This window comes from Berghia stephanieae, chromosome 2, assembly GCF_034508935.2.
Source record: "Berghia stephanieae isolate SIO BIC M18660-M18661 chromosome 2, UCSD_Bste_1.3, whole genome shotgun sequence".
In the NCBI taxonomy this organism is placed as follows: domain Eukaryota; kingdom Metazoa; phylum Mollusca; class Gastropoda; order Nudibranchia; family Aeolidiidae; genus Berghia; species Berghia stephanieae.
Genome location: NC_088361.1, coordinates 33,415,626 through 33,436,169, shown reverse-complemented (window position 1 = coordinate 33,436,169; position 20,544 = coordinate 33,415,626). Strand labels below are relative to the sequence as shown.

Genomic DNA, 20,544 nt, shown 5'->3' with positions numbered 1-20,544 from the left:
CTAGATTGGTGAATTTACTAGTTTTCGTTAACTTATCTACTACTAAAAGTAGTCATTTAGAGCCATTAGACCCATGGAGCCGGAGTTTATCCCAGTTTCTATATCGTGTCAATACCAATAGCTTGCTACCCTTTGGAAAGGACGCTAGTCTATCGCAATATACTTTTCGCCAGATCTAATGGACCCAGCTATCCGTTCACTGCTGGCTGGATAGGGGGTCTGAGAAAAAATCTAGAATGCACCTGGGATCGATCTCGATCGCTTTGCTTGTGAAGCGAGTGCTCTAACAACTGAGCTATCGGGACCCTATCCAGTACTAAGATTTTGCAAATGATTGAATTCTGCTAATTTTTAAAGGCCAAAACTCAATTGCCATTGCGACAATGCGTACTTTCATAACTTTCCAAGCTACAAGGCTCGTAATGTTTTAAATGTGTTATCCCATTTTAATTTGGTCAGCATTAAATTTGAAAATCGTTTTTGTTTTATTTCGGTTTTCTTTGAAAATGCAACGTTACGAACTCTGCACTACAGAAACTCCTAAAGACAAATCATTCATCGTTTAATATCATGTTATAATAAATATGAAAATGGTTTAAAATGGAGTTTAATTTTTGAGTAGTGCAAGAAGTTTTAGGAAAATGGGAGGATCTTGGTTTTTGTTGTCAAAGGCCAAAAGTTCTAATAATAATTTAAAAAAAAAAAAAAAAAAAAAAAACCCAAAAGAAACCGACCGACTATCGATTTATATTGCTCTTTCAGTGTTTTTACAATGTCACAGGGGCTGTGAGAATCTGTTGCTTTTAGACAAGACGCCAACTACCTATTTTATATGCGCTGATTAATATATCTTTTTCTGCCGTTGTTGGATACCTATTCGTTTTTTGCTCGATTTGATGCTATATGTTTAGGTAAAATACTCACAACATCTGTCAGTCGGATGTAACGTATAAATACATAGTTTATAGTCTGATTGATATAATTAACTGGGAATTAATCACCAAATGGCTGTCTACTAATCACCAAAATGGCTGACTAAAAACAGTAGGAAAGAGCTGCTGAGTGACGTCAATTTCGTTCCGTCTACAATCGAGGGAAAGCTAAACATAATATAATGTGTCGACTTATCAGAAAGTTAACTCATTTCGTGCGTGGTTGATATTACTGGATGAGACACAAAGTTCTAACTACGACGTTATATTCTCGGGAAGGGCACTTTTTGCCTCACTTTACTCAAGTAAGAATTGATACCCCGCTTTAGGCAAAGACTGATATAGTAAGAAAGCTAATTTAAAAGAGACGCCAAGCAGGTGACTTGTATCTGAGAAAATGAAAATTTGGTGTCATGTGGCCTTTTGGGGGGCTAAATACAACACTATGAAGATAATTGAGTATGATTAACACACGTGAATAAACTCTCGATGCATATTAATAATCAAATAATGATTGTTCACTAATAAAGATGATAGAAATGAAGAGAGAGAGAGAGAGAGAGAGAGAGAGAGAGAGAGAGAGAGAGAGAGAGAGAGAGAGAGAGAGAGAGAGAGTTTTATTTTAAGAAACACGTCAATCTGTGGAAGAGACGCATAGATAACCACGCCTCTCGGAGTCTTCATGATATAAACAATGACAGTGATTAGTAAACGACGTCACTCAGGTCTTTGTTATTGTTTTTTACCATCCATGTTTATGAGTAATGTTCGCTAAACTGTATTAACCGGACTATCAATGTTCAAGGTGACACATAGTTGTTGTTTTTTTGTGTTGGTCCGTTCTATTTCCGGTTTCTTCGCCAAGCGCACAGCATCGAAGTATCGATGGTATGTGTCAAAGTAAAATACCCACTGTTATACCGCTTGATCAAGTGTTCTAACACAGAAAACTATGTGTAAAAGTAAACGTTTATAGATTGATCGAGGACATCATGGTAAAACGAGTCACCCATCTAGTGGTTTAAAAACAATAACAATGATCAGAGAGAGGTTGATTTCATAAACGTTATTGTTATAAACAACCAACCATGCTTATCCCAGCACGTTTGAAGGTGTGTCACACATTCCATGTTTTGATTGGTCAAAAAATCTACTGGTTAATTAAACATGTACCACAAATAAAGAACGAGAACTGACCCTTCATAATTTAATTTTTGTTCTAACTTTTATTTTGAGGAATATTAATTTCCTTGTTTTTCATAGGGCAATAATATTATGGTATACAGAATTGCATTCCCTACTTGGTTCTTTCTTCTGACCCTTATTCATCATTTTCAATGACTGCAAGGGTCAGAGCGTGCGCTTTGTGTCCATGAATGAAGCAAATGAGCAATAACTATATACAAGAAAAAATGATGTATTGGTCCCTACTCCCCTTCCCTACACCTCGCTTTTATTAAAAAACAAAACAAAACAAAACAAACATTCAGGCTAGGCGTTTAATAAATGTTCACATTTGTGTCCTTCTTGTTTATATTTGCAAATTAGAATTGGTGCTATGAGTTTAGGTAAAATACTTACAGCATCCGCGTGCCGGATATAACGTACAAGGCAACCCCCCCCCCCGCCCCCCCCCAATTAAACAACAAACAACAACCCTCCCCCCTCCAAATTTTTTTTTGACAACAAAACTATGTGTAACCTTAAACATATTTATATACTCTGATTGATTGAATTTAGCCAGAACTAATCATTAAAATGGCTGTCTAACAACAAAAAACAAAGAACTGAGTGACGTCAATTTCGTTCCTTCTATCTATAAGGCGTCGTTCTGGTGTAGCTATATATGGTCATAACATAACTCACAACACAACCTAAATTTGATCCGAGGTTTCCAGCTCATGATCAGGAATGTCGACAGTTTGCCCTTGGGAAAGGCAATATGCACACAAAATACTTTGCAATCGACTTGTAACCCACCCAAAGGGTAGCAAGTAAAATTATTACTATCTTTTTATAAGCGCGCCCCCCCCCCAAAAAAAAAAAAAAAACAACAAAAAAAAACAAACAAAAACAAACCCAAACAAACAAAAAACAAAAAAAAAAACAAAAACAAAACAAAACAAAACAAAGAAACAAAACCGAATAAACTTCGAAATGAAGTCAAACTGTCAAGCCTTTACCACGATAGAGAATACGAGGAACAAAAATGAATGTTGAAATTGGTTGATAGAATTGTAATAATAATGTTCGTTTATTTTTGTGTTTGAAATTCTGAACTTGTTTCCAAAGCAACCACTACACCCCTCCTCTCCCCCACCCCCTTTTAAATCCAAGGGCATAGATTATGATGATGATATAATGATGATGATGATGATGATGAAGATGATGATGATGATGATGATGATGATGATGATGATGATGATGATGATGGTGATGATGATGGTAATTAATAAAGATAATGATAATCCGTACCATGACACACTCTGACTTTGCTCTCCTCTCCTCAGCACACACATGTGAACACCTGTTGACAATGTTCATAGCTTGGACGTTCGGCAACACGGCATTCCATACAAACACGGCAAACACGATCAGTGAATGGGGATTCATGGTGTTCTTTCCAAGTGTGGTTGGCTGTAATGAAATGATGGGTCTGGGGGAAAATGAAAAAAAATAAAAATAAATAAACAAACTAATTGGTTTGATAATTGATCATTTATATACACAGTTAAATAGGTTCACAGGCTACAATGGTCTTTACAATGTTCCATTAATTCCGTCAGTGATCTTTATTGGCTGAAATTCCATTAAGCATTCAGGCGTGGCCATCGTAAACTCTTGGCCCGATAATAACCGTAGCCATCGTTAACATATAGCCTGATATTAGAACCCTCTAGGACTGTGTGGAGTTCAGCAATTGTACTCACAACATAATTTACTATGTGTGATATTATTATTGTAAACCATCCAAATGTTCACTCATCCCAGACCCTCTTCGTTTTTTTTATATACCGTAAAGAAGAAAAATCCGAAAGATTGTTCTGTAATCGATGCAAAAAATCGGCCAAACGCCAATTTTAGTGATCGAGCCAATTATCATTAAAATCCATCACATGGTTGTGAAGATATCAACGTTACCGCGTGCACGGGTTTTGGAACGGGCAAGATATAGCATTCTTCTTTGGGAAATCACGATTTTGATAACTTGAGTCATTTCCGACTTTGCATAATATGTTCAACGGGCTTTGGACAAAAAGTTGTTAGCAGCTTGATATCAGCTCTTCTCTTTGTAAAACAGTAAAATTATGTATTTATTTCGCAACTTTTTTTCTAAATTGATTATAAATGATAAATCAGATATCAAATGCAATTGCTCTCTTTTTAATTATAAATATATCTTCTCTTATTTTGGTTTAGTTCAAGAATAATAATAATAATAATAATAATAATAATAATAATAATAATAATAATAATAATAATAGTAATAATAATAATAATAATAATAATAATAATAATAAATAGCACTTATTATAACGTTTTACCTCGTCAAAACAGGCATCAAGCGCTTTACATTGACATCGATTGAAATAAACATATACATAAACAAACAGATCATTAAGAAGCTTTCGTTACATAAAAACAAACAAAACAAAACAACACAAAACAAAATAAAACTAAACAAAATAAAACTAAACAACCCCCCCCCCCCCCCAAAACCCCCCCCCCCCAAAAAAAAAAAACAAACCCTAATTATAAAACCAAAACAAAAAACAAAAAACAACCCCCCCCCCCCAAAAAAAAAAAAAAAAAAAAAACAAGAAAAAAACAAAACAAAACAAAACAAAAACAGAAACACACATACATCAAACAACAACAATAACGACAAAAAACAAACCAACAACAAAAGAACGGTCGTATAATCTTAAATAACGCTATTATTTAGCTTAGTGAAATTAATCCGATTATGTCCTTACAATAAAAGAGTCCTGTCATTTACATGACACAAATGAAGAACTCTCCAATGTTCAAGGGTAAAATTGGAACTATCAGTGACGTATTATGGGAAGGAAGCCATCTTCATCCGGTGACCAAACTCCCTCTGAATTCTATATCCCTATACGCTTGGCCTTAATCTGTCGAAAGTAGATTTAAACTGCTTTTCGTATAATTGGGGTAATATCACACTAACGTCATTGTGACGTCACAGTGATTTCATATTAACAATGAGACATCGTTATTTTAATCCGATTATTGCAATAATGCTAACACTGATGAAAACGCTATTTTTTTCGTTTTGGCCGAGACCATTTACTTCATGGTCGATAAATCAAGTCGAACTTCAACCTGCCATTAATTCTGGAACACGAAACTTCTTGCAGGAAAAAGAATTAAAGCTTCAAATTATTCAAAGGCTTCAAATAATATAGGTTCAGATATTTTAGGCAAGTTGATATTCATCTTAATGGGAGTGATCTATATTCATGTTTTCGTCCAACCAAGTCATCAATCACATGATTTGTTGCTGTCCAACGATTGGATATTTCTTCAGAAATGTAAACACGCTGCTTTGTTTATGAAAGTTGTAAAGATACCCATGTGTCAAGCTGAACAAAATGACCAGTCGTGGTAAAAAACTGTGAACACTTTTCACTATGTGGGTCACTTTGAGTACATATTCCAATGTGAACAATGACCTCGATCACATGGAAATGTAATATAGATCATGCCCATTCATTGATATTTGAATAAAAATATTTCTGTCACAAATGAAAAAAAGCTGTTTTTTTTCCTTCGTTGTTTGACCGATCCATTTAAATTTCATTATATTTTCCTACTTGTACGAGAGATACATGTGGCAGAAATTAAATTGGTATAAAATCAGTTATTTTTTAAACTCACATCTTCAGATTGATTTCGCTGTGATATTTAGACAGAGGGCAAATTGTTTCATTAACTAAATCATTAAGAATGGGCATGATCTATATCACCTTTCCATGAGCTCGAGGTCATTGGTCACACTGCAAAGTGTGCTCAAAATGACCTAAATAGTGAAAAGTGTTCAGCGTGAGAGAAAAATCAAACGTTACAATTGGTCATTTTGCTCAGCATGACTCATGGGTGTGTTTACAACTTTCATAAACAAAGCAGCGTGTTTGGATACAATGAGAAATGTCCAATCGTTGTACAGCAACAAATAAACATGAATATAGATCACTCCGATTGAAGAGAGGTGCTTTGTTTGTTTTAAACTGGTTGACATGGTACAGTTAGAGTATTGAATCAAATAGAGCATTAAACAACAAGATTAAATTGTTGAAAAAGGTATGCTGCTAGTTGATTTCGGGATTATTACGACGCTTCATGTATTTGTTGGTTACTTCAGCACCACTAAAAAGGTGTCTGAATTGTGATTTAATCCCTGGCCTATATTTTGACTATGTGTATCAACATAAATTGATAATCAAGGGATACAGGGTTAAGAAATAATGAAAGAAGGCGGAGGGGAGGAATATTATAATAAGAAGATTGTGCTAAAGGTAGTGGCAACGTTTTTGGTAGTGGTGGAGTTGGAGGAGGAGGAGAGGATGATGATGATGATGATGATGATGAGGAGGAGGAGGAGGAGGATGAAGAAGAGGAGGATCAGGAGAAAGACGATGAGGTTAACAGTTAACATTGTGTTCACCACCAAATGTAGCGATGACGTTTGAACGTTATGCTAAAACAAAACTCCTCCCATACATATAACTAAATCAAAAATAAATGAAAGAGTTAGATGTCGACCTAAACTTCATCATCATCATCATCATCATCATCATCATCATCATCATCATCATCATCATCATCATCATCATCATCATCATCAATATATTAATCATCGTCAACAACAACAACAAGTACAAGAATAACGCAATAACAAAAACAAGAACAACCGCAACAACCATCACAAGATGTCAAACATTTTACATACAAAAATAATAAACAAAGATTATTTCTTTTTTTCTGTTGAACTTGACGATGTCACAGGGATTAGTTATAGCACTATAATCTATCATCTCCAATCTGACATCTCTACAGTGGTTATCATTAACCCTTTCAGATTTAATCTATATTTAATCTAATTCAGATCCAAATTCAGATCCTAATTAATGCATCGTATTATTTATCTATACATATTTATTTTTGCCCTTTCACGAAATTAGTGACAGCAATGCGACTCCTTTGTAACATTGATATTCTATATATATATATATATATATATATATATATATATATATATATATATATATATATATATACATATATATAAGAACTTTCAAACCTCTAGTTGCATTAAGAATAATTTTGTTTGATGATAGGGATTAGACTGGTCTGATGCTAGGGTAAATTAAACAAAGAAGAAACAACAACAACAACAACAACAAACAAACAAACAAGCAAAAACAAACAAACATCAAGAACAAAAAACCCCAAACGAACAATACAAGACAAAAATCAAAATCAAACAAATAAACATATAATGAAATAAAGTTGTCGCTCAGAAGCACAACCATAGACGCGGAATATTCCGAGCCTATGTGAACGGACAGTAACAATTGCTTGCTACCATTTGTTTATAAAACTAGTCTATCATAAATACTTTCCACCAAATCAGATTGACCCAGCAACCAAATTAGTATTGCCTATTATACAGCGGAGACAGCATTGTTGGGGAAAAAACCTCCAACCCTCACCGTACCCTGATTCAAAGCCAATCCTTTGCCCCATTTCCCTCTTCCCAATCTACAGTACTCAAATAGTGACCCGATAATCCTCAATAACTCAAACTCTATCGTGCTCTGGAAAAAACAAGTCTTTAACAATTTGGACAGAAAACTCGTTCTGTGCGCCTTACAAAGGGTCCCTGACCAACAGCAATACGTAACATGTAGAAAGAGACATGACGCCTGCTGGGCGATATTACAATTTTGTGCCGACAGAGACAACGCTGTTAACGGCAAGTTATTCATTTTACACCTATGCGCCGATCCGAAAGCAAGTGCCATACCACAAGACCACATAATAGTACCCAAGTAGTTGCCCGATAATACTCAATAACTCAAACTCAAAAATGATATTATAAATGAAATTGCAGATGACATTGTACGTGATATTGTAAAATAAATTGTACATGATAATTAATAACATATATAAATGACATTGTAGATGGCTTTATACATGATATTGTAAAATAAATTGTACATGATAATTGATAACATATATAAATGATATTGTAGATGGCTTTATACATGATATTGTAAAATGAAGTGTAGGCCTACGAGATAATTTACGTCATGTTTTACAAATGAAATTGTAGATTGTACATGATATTGTAAAATAAATTGTAGGCGATAATTTACGTGATGTTACAAACGGTATTGTAAATGGTATTGTACATGGTATAGTTAATGATTCTGTAAATGATATCTGTATACATTCCAGGGACTAATCCTCTAAGGTTACGGCACTGATTGATGTCTGGAATAATTAAGTGACGTTCATTGATTGCAAGGGATTGACATTAATTATGCAGACAGACGCGATATCGTTGCCAACTGTTGATGTTTGGAGCGTGGAAAAAAAATACCCAAAAATTAATATAAATGAAGTTGTGCCAAAAGGTAATTTTTGTAAAATCAAATACGCGGCTATATGGTCTTGTGATATGCCACTCGCTTTCGGATAAGAAGGTCTTGGGTTCGAGCCTCACTCGGTGCGTTGTTGAGTCCTTGGGATAAGGCTGTTTACTCACATTCTCTCACCGTATTCAGGTGTAAAATTGGTACCTGGCCGTAAACAGTGTCGGAAAAAGTGTATTATCGACGCGTCATGTCTTGTTATACATACTGTTGGTCAGGGACCCTTTGTAAAGCGCTTTGAGAACGTTAAGTGGATATTGCGATATAGATAGTATGCGCTTGGCTAAGAAGCTCATAACATTGCCATCCGGAAGTATAACGGACCAACACACAAAACTGTGTATCCATGAACGTTAATAGTCGGGTTAATACAGTTCAGTGAGCATTACTCATAAACGCGGATGGCAAAAAACAATAACAAAGACCTGAGTGACATCATCTTCGAACTATCTATCTATCTATCTATCTATCTATCTATCTATCTATCTATCTATCTATCTATCTATATATATATATATATATATATATATATATATATATATATATTTAAACGCTCAATACTAGATATCATTAACATCAAGTAATGTTTAAGGAGTTGTGGAATAATTATAGTTGTTTTTTATCTGCTCCTCTGGGATAACTGATGGAAATTAAGAAGTATTATAATAGTTATTAGTTATAAAAATTTTAAATCCCAAAAACGAGTAGAAAATTTCTTAAATGATATTTACCAAATATAAGAGTGGAGCCTTCTCAGTGTTTCAATCGTCTCTGTGTTACATGTTTGTGTTGTAAATAGAGCTCATAGTTTTACGGCACAGCTCGTTAATAAATTTGCGTGATGTTTTTCTGTTGACCTCATGACTCCAAAAAGTTTAGAGGATGACTCAAGATAGATATTAGGTTTGATAGTCCTTTTCGTTTTTGGAATGGTGAATAGCGTCTATTGTACAGCGCCCTTCTTGTGGCCAGGCGGGGTTTCCGTAACTGTTGGGCCCTGGATTCATTTCCCATCTTCATTAAAGTTTGTATTCTCTATTGTCTTCTGTCACTTCTCGATCCACTTCATTTCTTGTTATTATCGTGCGGCTATGACACTCGTTTTCGGATCGGAAGGTCCTGGGTTCAAGCCTTGCTCGGCGCATAGTTGAGTTCTTGGAAAAGGCTCTTTTTTCACATTCTCTCACCGTACTCAGGTGTAAAATGAGTACCTGACCGTTAAAAGCATTGTCTCTGTCGGGAAAAAAATTGCAATATCGCCTAACAGGCGTCATGTCTTGTTCTACATGTTACTTGTTTCTGTTGATCAGGGCCCCTTTGTATATCGCTTTTAGCACGTTTAGTGGATATTGCGATATAAAAAAGCTCATTAAAAATATTATCAACTTAAGTGCCTGTTACAGTAACAACTCTGACAAGTAGTAAGTTTGTCATTGCTTCCTCGACCTTTTGAGATGCTACTACTACTATTGGTCTGTTGTCACAACTTTCAATTTTTGGACATAGAAACTGATGAAAAGAAATGTCTCCACAAGTTATCAAAATAGATTGATAATGATGTCTTTTTGTTTCATTGTTACACAGCCAAACAGGTGCTTATATGGAAGTTAAAAAAAAACAAACAAACAAATTGATGGTTCCCCCGTTACTCAGCATTAATGAATAAGAATGTTACCTGCCAGTCACCACCTTTCGCCCGCTTGACTATCTATATTGTATGAAAAGGCCTGAGCATGTCAAACATACAAATAAGTCAGGCCCAGTTAGTGAGTATCTATCACAATATTTTGACGTACTGATAAAAAAAATTGCATCGCAAATCCTGACGACACGATGCTATCTTTTTCAATCAATCATCTGTTTAAGACCCGTGAGTGATGCTCAGGATCTGTGGGCTGTTTACTCCGGGTGATAGGCAAGCACTTAAGGTGGCAAATGTCTTCGGTTCACATTCAGCGGTTAATTTCTGGGCCAAAATATACTTTATTGTAAATTTTCGAGTCAACAATAAAACACCATAAATGTTTAATGTTTTTAATAAACTGTACGATAACTGACGTACTTTCCAAAAGCGTATGTACTGTATGTTGATTGAAGAACTGAAGGCTCATACTATAAGATAATAGTTAAAAAGGCATCCATGTCAGGAAATATTCTCAAAACAACACAAAATATTGTCCAGTAATGTTTGATTAAGCCCATAATTGCATCTGTTATCAGGCCTCTCGATAGGCATACATTGGTACCGCCTCAAAATCTAAAATCAATGTTTTAATGTAAGATATTACTCTTAAAAATATTTCTATAATCTTTATCTGATAACTGATAACAATTTCATTAACCATCACAATAAGAAAAAAAAAACAGTTACAGTGATGTTACACGGGTCTCAATGAAACAACCCCCATCACTACTACTACTTCTACCACTACTACTACTACTACTACTACTACTACTACTACTACTACTACTACTACTACTACTACTACTACTACTACTACTACTACTACTATTACTACTACTGATTGTTGTAATGGAAATATTTTCAGACCTCCGCAACATATTGTTTATTAAAATAAATAATTAAAAAATTCCCTTTATTCATCCCGAGAGGAAAATTTGTCGTTAGGTCTTTTCCAAGGGAAGACTTGAATAACCCATGTGTCAGCCGCAGTGCAGTGCCTCAAACTGAGCTGATGCGAGGTGACTTGATAAAGGTCACCCCGCTGAGCCAAGCTGCCCCGCATTACAACAATGTTAAATTGAGCCCATAATAACCTTTGATTATCAGACATCATATTATTATTCTCCCGACGTTCTTAATATATTAAGCTATTTTCCCATAGATATACCAAACCAAAATAATTTTAATCCGTTAAAAAATAATCCCTTGTCGTGCGTCATTGTACAATAGCCCCGTTAACGAGAAAAGGTTCTATAGATTTTAAAGATTTGTACGGAATAAAATTGTTTTATTTTGATTTTACGTCCGGTCATTTTACAACCTTAGAGCGTAATGAAACGGAAACGGAATAAAAATACAATTTAATCAACGAAGACAGATAATGTGGACATTTCGGGTTTCCTGTTAGTAGTTCTCAAGGCAACAAAGATCCCACTGGTTGCACTGTTGAATAAAACTCACTGTTAACTTTCTTGTGGCGGTCGACGTCATAATTTTGGTCAGTGCGTAGCCTTTTAAAACAATTTTTTTATTGACTTGTTGATGTTATGAGGTTAGGCAAGTTACTCACAACATCCGCCAGCCGGATATTGATATTATGAATTAACTTTAAAAAACTCATCACAATGTCAGCTGGATATTCCGTACCAACACACAAAGCTATGTGTAACCGTAAACGTTTACAGTAGATTATGACAATTTTGTGAGAACTACTCATAAAATGGCTGGCTAAAAACAATAACAAAGAGCTGATTTATTTCGTTCCCTCTTGTATTTTGCCGTCAATAATAGGTTAGTGCACTGCCCAGTAAGTATTCGATAGTAGTGCTCAAGTAAACAAATGTTCCCATTGGTTGAACTATTGAGTACAACTCACGATTTGTTTTTTTTTGGTGGTCATCACTTTGATATTTGAGGATATATTTTTTTCGTTTGGTCAATGTCAGGCTATTCGTTTAAAAACGCCACGGTCAGTGTCAGGCTATGCCGTTCTGAAGTCTGCGAAACAGATTGTATTTTGTCATCTGTACATTGGTGACGCAAAGTATTGAACAAATAAAATGAATAAAATAACAACTTCAAATGATAAACAAATTCAAATACATGTAGTGTTCTATTTCAAATCCCTCCTACCTCTATCAGGAGTTTAAATAACTCAATACATATTTTCTCGCAGTGTCGCCTCATACTTTTATGGTTTTATTATCCCAGCATAGTTAATGTTACCGTTTGCTGTAATTACAAACACCCAAGTATGACACTGAATAAATTAACGGCATCACTGCTCATAGGAAAACAAACATTTTGCAACTCGTCAAAGATTTGATCCTGTTTATTCACAGATCTGGTTACCATTCAACGCCCATTTGGTTACACGTTGATCCACAGCTGAATCTATCAAGTGACCCACTGGGACAACCAGAGAATGACTAAAATGCTCCGCCATAAAATAACCAGATGTATCCCTATGTAACATACTAATAATCTACCAATACTCCTATTACCTATTTCTTTAAACTTTAAAATTTCCTTACTATCTGTGTCGAGTTGTCAGGAACTTTAACTCGACTAAAACAGGGTAAAAGTGGCACCAGACAACTTATGCCTTTGGGGAAACTATCTGACTCCTATTTGTCTTTTCCTTTTTGCCACTTCTCCTAAATAGACGCGACAATACGTCATAAGGAACGTTTCAGGTTTCAAATCATTCTCTAGCCAACAACAACAATAGCAAGAAAGCAATATTACAGTTCGTTTACTTTGGAGGGATGAGTTGAAAAATCAAATGTCTTCATTCCACACAATCCGATAAAAATTCCGGTGGTAGCGTGTAGCAGCTAACTGGGCTTCGCTTCGAACACTGGAAGAAACATGCTCGTACCGGGTTCGACTTCCGCTGCTATCCTGTGTGATCTTAAGCATTTACTCGCTTGCGACATCTAATTGGATTCAATAATAGTCTGCTGTCACGTCCGCCCAACAACGAGCAGCTTGGTTCTAAACAAAGAAAATCTGTACTTTTTATTCTTCATGCTGGCTAGAACTTTTTTTTACATATCATGTGATCAGAATGTATAAAAGTCAAACCATGATCAGATTAATAATATTTTTCTCCTCTGGATACACTTCTATGCTCGTCGGAGAAATTTTTTCAGAAGGGCGTCCGCCATTGTTTCGATTGTTTGGAATCAGTTACTAAGTTACTTTGCGTCATTACGAGGGAAGTGACTTCACGGCTGTTGAGGCATATTGCGCTCGCATGGGATATTCCAGTCTTCTATTGAAATGTACTCTAAAGACACATATGCCATTGGGGATGAATTGAGAAAATTCTGTATATCATTCATTTTATTTTGTATTCTTGTTCGATATTTTATTTTACGTATCACAACTTCAAACAACTTATAATTTACTTTACCTTGGGGGAACAAGAGTCAGATATACAGACTTTATTGATCACGTGATATTTTGCTGGCCAGATGTTGGATCTTTCTTCTTGTCAAAGATGGAACGTGTGAATTTGAATGGCGCGAGTACGTCAAGGAAAAAGGCATGTTATACCAGACCAAATTTAACTAGTTAACTGCCATTTTCGAGAAAAAAAAACAAACAAACAAAAAAAAACAAAAAAAAAAAAAAAACAAAAAAAAAAACAAACAAAAAAAAAACAAACAAACAAAAAACGCGTATTTAAAAATTTGGCAAGAAAACTCGTCCTTCAATTATCGATCGGTTTAAATGACTCTTGTCTTGGCAAACTATCAAAGTCCCAGATTTGAGAATTTTTTGACAAGATGAAGGTCATTTCAGTCGATCGATAATTGAAGGATGAGTTTTCTGGCCAAATTTTTAAATACAAGTTTTTTTTTTCCAAAATACGGCAATAAACGGGATAACCTTAAGGCCAACGCTGCATATGATTTCATTTCAATACAAATCACACATACTGTTTTCTTAATTTTAATAAATTTTTTGATGAAAAATTGAATCATTCATTTTCAAAACATTGGAGGTACAATCTTGTAAAGAATTTAATTTGAAAACTCCTTTACGCTTTATGAGATATTTGATACACTGAAACGAAAACGAGAAAAGTACGGGTTTTCAAAAGCAAATTGCATATATAGATTCTAACAAAACAAAAAATAAACAAACAAAAACGAGATACACCCCAACAAACAAAACGAACAACAAACAACATTTTTAAACCTCCTCCCCCCCCCCCCCCCCCCCCCCCCCCACAAAAAAAAAAAACCCAAACAAACTGCTGATCCGTTGGGAGTAAATAAAAATACTGGTCCAATTTTTTTGGTTTTTCATTGTGTGCATGCGCGCGCGTGTGTGTGTGTGTGTGTTTGTGTGTGCGCGCGCACGACTGTGTGTGTGTTTCGTGTGTTTATTTGACATTTAAGAATGGAAAAGTGGTTATTCAGTATCAGATACTGAATAGTGCTTTGCCACTATTCAGTATCCATAAGGAACTCTTTTTCATAGAGAGAGTGAAAAGTGCGACAATCTCGGTTGAATGGAAATAAACTGTTGACCTACTTCCAGATTGAACACATGCACTAACTGACAGCCCGAATCGAAGCTGTAAAAATATTTTGATCGTAATTTTTTTTAAATTTCTGCTTTTATGCAATTAACATAGTTCAAAATATCAAAATAAGAGTGGCATTCAAATCCATTTTTAAATGTCTAAATAGACATGATTAAATGTCACTAAGAGTTCAGTGACACCATGGCTTGGTGGATATAAGCTGTTTGACTCTGAGTTTAAGGTTCGAGAGTTCAAATCCCGGTAGGGGTAACTTGTTTTTTTTTCCCCATTATTTTTTTAATTCCTTCTGTCTATTGATATTTTTTAAACTTTTGTTTTTATAATTTTATTTGCTTGTAATATACTTTAATGTTGATATTATACTATTGTACTTTTATTATTATTATTATTATTATTATTATTATTATTATTATTATTATTATTATTATTATTATTATTATTATTATTATTATTATTATTATTATTATTATTATTATTATTATTATTTCTACTTACTTACTATTATTATTATTGTTGTTGTAATCGTCATCATCACTATTATGATTATGATGATTATTTTTTTTAACCAAGTAGTTGGAGTGATTTAATCAGTTATCGATTTATTACGAATATCTTTTATGTGTTATCATCTCGTTGTTGTTTTTCATTATTGTACTCTTCTATTGTTCATTATTTTTAAAAATCTTGCTTTTTTCTGTTTGTCTCATTTGTTGTTGTTGTTGTTGTTGTTGTTCTTGTCGTTGTTTGTTTGTTTGTTTGTTAGTTTTGTCATCTAAGGCAAACCCGATTCATTATAAATATGTGGGCAGACTTTCTGCATTTTTTAATTGAGCGATGTACTTCCGTGAATTAATTGCCGTACTATATTAAAATTTACGTGATAATAATAATAATAATAATAATAATAATAATAATAATAATAATAATAATAATAATAATAATAATAATAATAATAATAATAATAATAATAATAATAATAATAATAATAATAATAATAATAATAATAATAATAATAATAATAATTTAAATAGATACTGAATATTAGACTACAATTGACATCTATTTACTGAATACACGTGGTATTGTTAGGGATGTTTCTTTTTTTACGAAACCTGCCAAAAACACGCCGATACCCGACAAAGTTATGTGAAGTAGGCAGCAGTGGGGAGTGAACCTGGGACTCAGGGAAGTGTACACCGTTGGGGAGTGAACCTGGGGCTGGGTTTCGTAAAAAAAAAAAGCAATTACTTTTTTACGAAACCCGACAATATCCGACAAAGTTATGGAAAGAAAGTAGGCAACAGTGGGGGAGTGGACAGGAGATTCAGGGAAGTGTACACTATTGGGGAGTAAACCTAAGTCTATGGTTTTTTGGCGGGTTTTGGCGCATTTCGTAAAAAGTAATTGCTTCATTCTCGTCTGGTACCCATCTCCCATAGTCCGGCTTCATTTCCCACTGGTATCCATCTCCCCTAGTCCCAGGTTCATTTCCACTGATATCCTCTTCTCACAGTCCCAGGTTCACTCCCAACCGGTGTGCACTTCCCTGAGTCCCGGTTCATTGCCCAATGGTGCCCACCTCCCATAACTTTTGAAAATTTCGGTAGGTTTCGAAATAAAAGTACATTCTGAGCTCACTGTCCACTGGAATCAGCCTCTCGCAGTCCCAGGTTCAATCCTCATCAGTGTCCAAATCCCAGATTCACTCCCCACTGCTGCCTGCTTCCCATAACTTTGTCGGGTTTTGGCGGGTTTCGTAAATAAGTAATTCCCCCTCCCCCTTGGTATTGCTTTTTTACAAAATCCAGAGTCCCAGGTTCACTCCCCACAAGTGCACACTTCCCTGAATCTCAGGATCACCCCCCACTGTTGCCTGCTTCAATAAGTTTGTCGGATATTGCCATATTTTGTCGGGTTTCGTAAAAAAGTAATTGCTTTTATATGAAACTCGCTGAAACCCGCCGAAAACCAGAGCCTCAGGTTCACTCCCTACTGGTGTACACTTCCTTGAATCTCAAGTTAACTCCCCACTGTTGCCTACTTCCCATAACTGTCGAATATTGCCGGGCTTCGTAAAAAAGTAATTGCTTTTATGTGAAACTCGCTGAAACCCGCCAAAAACCATAGTCTCAGGTTTACTCCCCACTGGTGTACACTTCCCTGAGTTTCAGGTTCACTCCCCACTGGTGTACACTTCCCTGAGTCTCAGGTTCACTCCCCACTGTTGCCTACTTCCCACAACTTGTCGGATATTGCCGGGTTTCGTAAAAAAGTAATTGCTTTTATATGAAACTAGCTGAAGCCCGCCGAAAACCATAGTCTCAGGTTCACTCCCCACTGGTGTATACTTCACTGAGTCTCAGGTTCACTCCCCATGCTTTGCCGCATATTGCCGGGTATCGTAAAAAAAGTAATCCCCCCCCCCACATTTTTTATTGCTTTTTTACAAAACCCAGAGTCCCAGGTTCACTCCCCACTGGTGTACACTTCCCTGAATCTCAGGTTCATCCCCTCCCCCCCCCCTCTACACACACACACACACACACACACACACACACACACACACGCTGCTGCCTACCTCCCATAACTTTGTCGGATATTGCCGGGTGTCGTCGCGTTTCGTAAAAAGTAATTGCTTTTTATTACGAAACCCGCCGAAACCCAGTCCCAGGTTCACTCCCCACTGGTGTAAACTTTTCTGAGTCCCAGATTCACTCCCACAGCTGTCCTCTTCCCATAACTTTGTCAGGTTTCGGAAAAAAAAACACCGTACAAAAACCACTATTCAGTGTCAGATACTGAATAGTGCAAAACCACTATTCAGTATCAGATACTGAATAGTGCAAAACCACTATTCAGTATCAGATACTGAATAGTACAAAAGCACTATTCAGTATCAGATACTGAATAGTGCAAAACCACTATTCAGTATCAGATACTGAATAGTGCTAGCCTTTAAGAATATGACACAAGCCCGTTTAAGAGATGATTAAACTTGGTGGACTTTACTCTCCCCCCCCCCCCCCCCCCCCCTCTCTCTCTCTCTCTCTCTCTCTCTCTCTCTCTCTCTCTCTCTCTCTCCCTCTTTTAATTCGATTCGATTCTAATATTTATGTGGTTTTGTATATAGATAGAATTAAGTTGACGTCACTCGGGTCTTTGTTATTGTTTTTTTTTTTTGTTGTCATCCATGTTTATGAGTACTTCTCACTAAACTGTACTGACCAAACTATAAAAGTTCATGGTTTTACAGAGTTTTGTGTGTAGGTCCGTTTTACTTCCGGATGGCAATGTTGTGAGCTTCTTAGTCAAGCGCATACTATCTATAAAACAAAACACAGAAATATTTTAAACAAAATCTGATCCACCTCGTCGAATTTGGTAATTTGTCGGAATGGAGGAGATGAAAAAAATTGAGTTAAAAGTGAAAGTGTTCACAACGTATCTCGGAAATTAAAATTTATTCGAGTTTGAATAGCAAAAATCGTTCTCATCTGTGAAGCTTGACGTCTATCTATAATTTTAACACAAATTGAGGCTGTGCCAAGAAGTCATTATCTTAACATTCCTCACAAAAATTGTACAGTACAAAGTTATTTAGAAAAACAAAGGATCGTTCGTTTCAATCAATTTTTCAGGGTTAAATAACTAAAAACAAACAAACAAAGATAAAACAAATTAAAAAAAAACAAAAAAAAAAAAAAACAATTAAAAAACAAAAACAAAATACCAACAAACAAAACCAAACAAACAAACAAATAAAAAAATAAATACAACAAAAATAACCAACCCCCCCCCCCCCCCCCCCCCCAAGAAACAACAAAAAGCTAAAGAAAGCAACCACCCCCCCCCCCCTTCCATTTGAGGAAGTATCTTAATCCTTAACTTGAGCTTTCAAAGTCAATGTGGTCAATGCGCTTTGCAAAGGATGCCAGATATATGCCGAGAATATTTTAGACATAGGTCAAGATATGTCTTCCATTGGGCGCTGTCATAATTTCTTATACACGAAGACACTTATGTCACTAGAGCATTTATATAGTTCATTTATATAGCGCAATATCCATCAAACGAACTCAAAGGGCTTTACAACAGCAAAACCCACGTAAAACGAGAGGTGACGTCTGTTTGGCGATATTACATTTTTATTCCGACAGAGACAATGCTGTTATTAAGCAGGTACTCATTTTACACCTGAGTACGTTGAGAGAATCGAGTAAAGAGCCTTTTCCAAGGACTCAACTATGGGTCGTTCAGAGAGGGACTCGAACCGAGAACCTTCCAATACGTACTCATTTTAACCCAAGTAGGGTGAGAAATGTAATTAAAGAGTCTTTCCAAAGTACTCAACCTTGTGCCGTCTTCAGTGGGGCCGGAACCTGGGGCCTTCAGACCAGAAGCGAATGTCATACCAGGAGACATGAACGCTGCACATAAGCGTCTTGAATCAATCTGATAACTCGCTTGTTCTACAAATAGAAGTCACGCAAGAATATTCCATCTCTATTCAAAACTTGACCAAAAATTGGTCACTTTTTATTTCATTAAAAAAAATCAAGGTATTCTAAATTCACCAATTGGTTCCGATAGCTCAGTTAGTAGAGCACTGACTTCACAAACAAAGGGACCTGTATCGATCTCGAGAGTCGTCGAGATATCTTTTCTTTCCCTCTCCCATCTGTGAACCTAGTGCTCTGTCTGTCCTATCCAGCGCCCAATCCAAACGTTTGCTGGCAGCTGCTTTTATCCGTTAAAATTATAGAAACCCGCTTTATGGTTTTGAAGTACTACTCAATATATCGTATTTCAATATTACCAATCGGCTGAAAATGGTATTCTGTCGCGGTGAAACAAGATTGTAACTTCATTTTACAGTTTAACTTATAAAATTTGAGTTAGGAAAAAATGCGTTCATTCGCGATGTCCCAAGTTTGAGAGTTTTTGACAAGATGAGGGTCATTCAGATTGATAGATATTTGATTGAAGGACGCGTTTTCTGGCCAAATTTTTAAATACACGATTTTCCAGAGTAAGGCAGTTAATTTGTATCGAAATAGATGCCTTATTTAATGTTCTGGACAGCGCAGTATTCCTGGTTATGAAATATTTTTTTTTCAACGAAAGGGGTAGTTAGGGGGGGGGGGGGGGGGGGGGGGGGGGAAGGTAGGTTTGTTAACTGGCTAATATGCCGTACTCGTTCGTGGTCACAATAATAGACAATCGAACAAATAAAAAAATAGATGTCAACCGGAAGCGCTATTAGCGACTAGCGACACAATTTGAACCTGGTAATTTCGATTGAGCCTTTCAAGTTAAAGCACTTAACACAGTGATTTTTTTAATAAAAAAAAAAATCTAAGCAAAAAAATACGCTCCATGGAAATAATGAAAAAAATTAATTGATGATCATATTAAGAATTATGACTACATATTGACAAGGAATTCATCAATTACGAAGAGATAGTTTTTTAACCAAAAATACAAAGGCATATATCGACCAATCTGACAACTCCAAACTTAGCGAAAACCAAGACGAATGATATGGTTGATATTTTATTGTTCGATTTATTGATTTATGACTTTAAGAAGTTTCTAAAAAGGTGAATCGTCGTTATTCATGGGTGCACACATGTCACTTCTGAAAATTAGATTGACTTTTTTTATTTGTTGAAATTGTTTTTATTT

General features: G+C 35.6%; 1 protein-coding gene across 2 annotated transcripts in view; it reads right to left on the bottom strand.

Annotated features, from left to right (window-relative positions):
• Nucleotides 1–20,544, bottom strand: part of LOC144966771 (uncharacterized) — a 57,556-nt gene that overhangs the window by 20,711 nt on the left and 16,301 nt on the right. For both annotated transcript variants that reach the window (XM_078903548.1, XM_078903547.1), the window contains exon 2: nucleotides 3,408–3,588. In XM_078903548.1, the coding sequence (XP_078759674.1) occupies nucleotides 3,408–3,545 (138 nt within the window). In that variant the 5' untranslated portion in view covers nucleotides 3,546–3,588. The remainder of the gene's footprint in view (nucleotides 1–3,407; nucleotides 3,589–20,544) is intronic.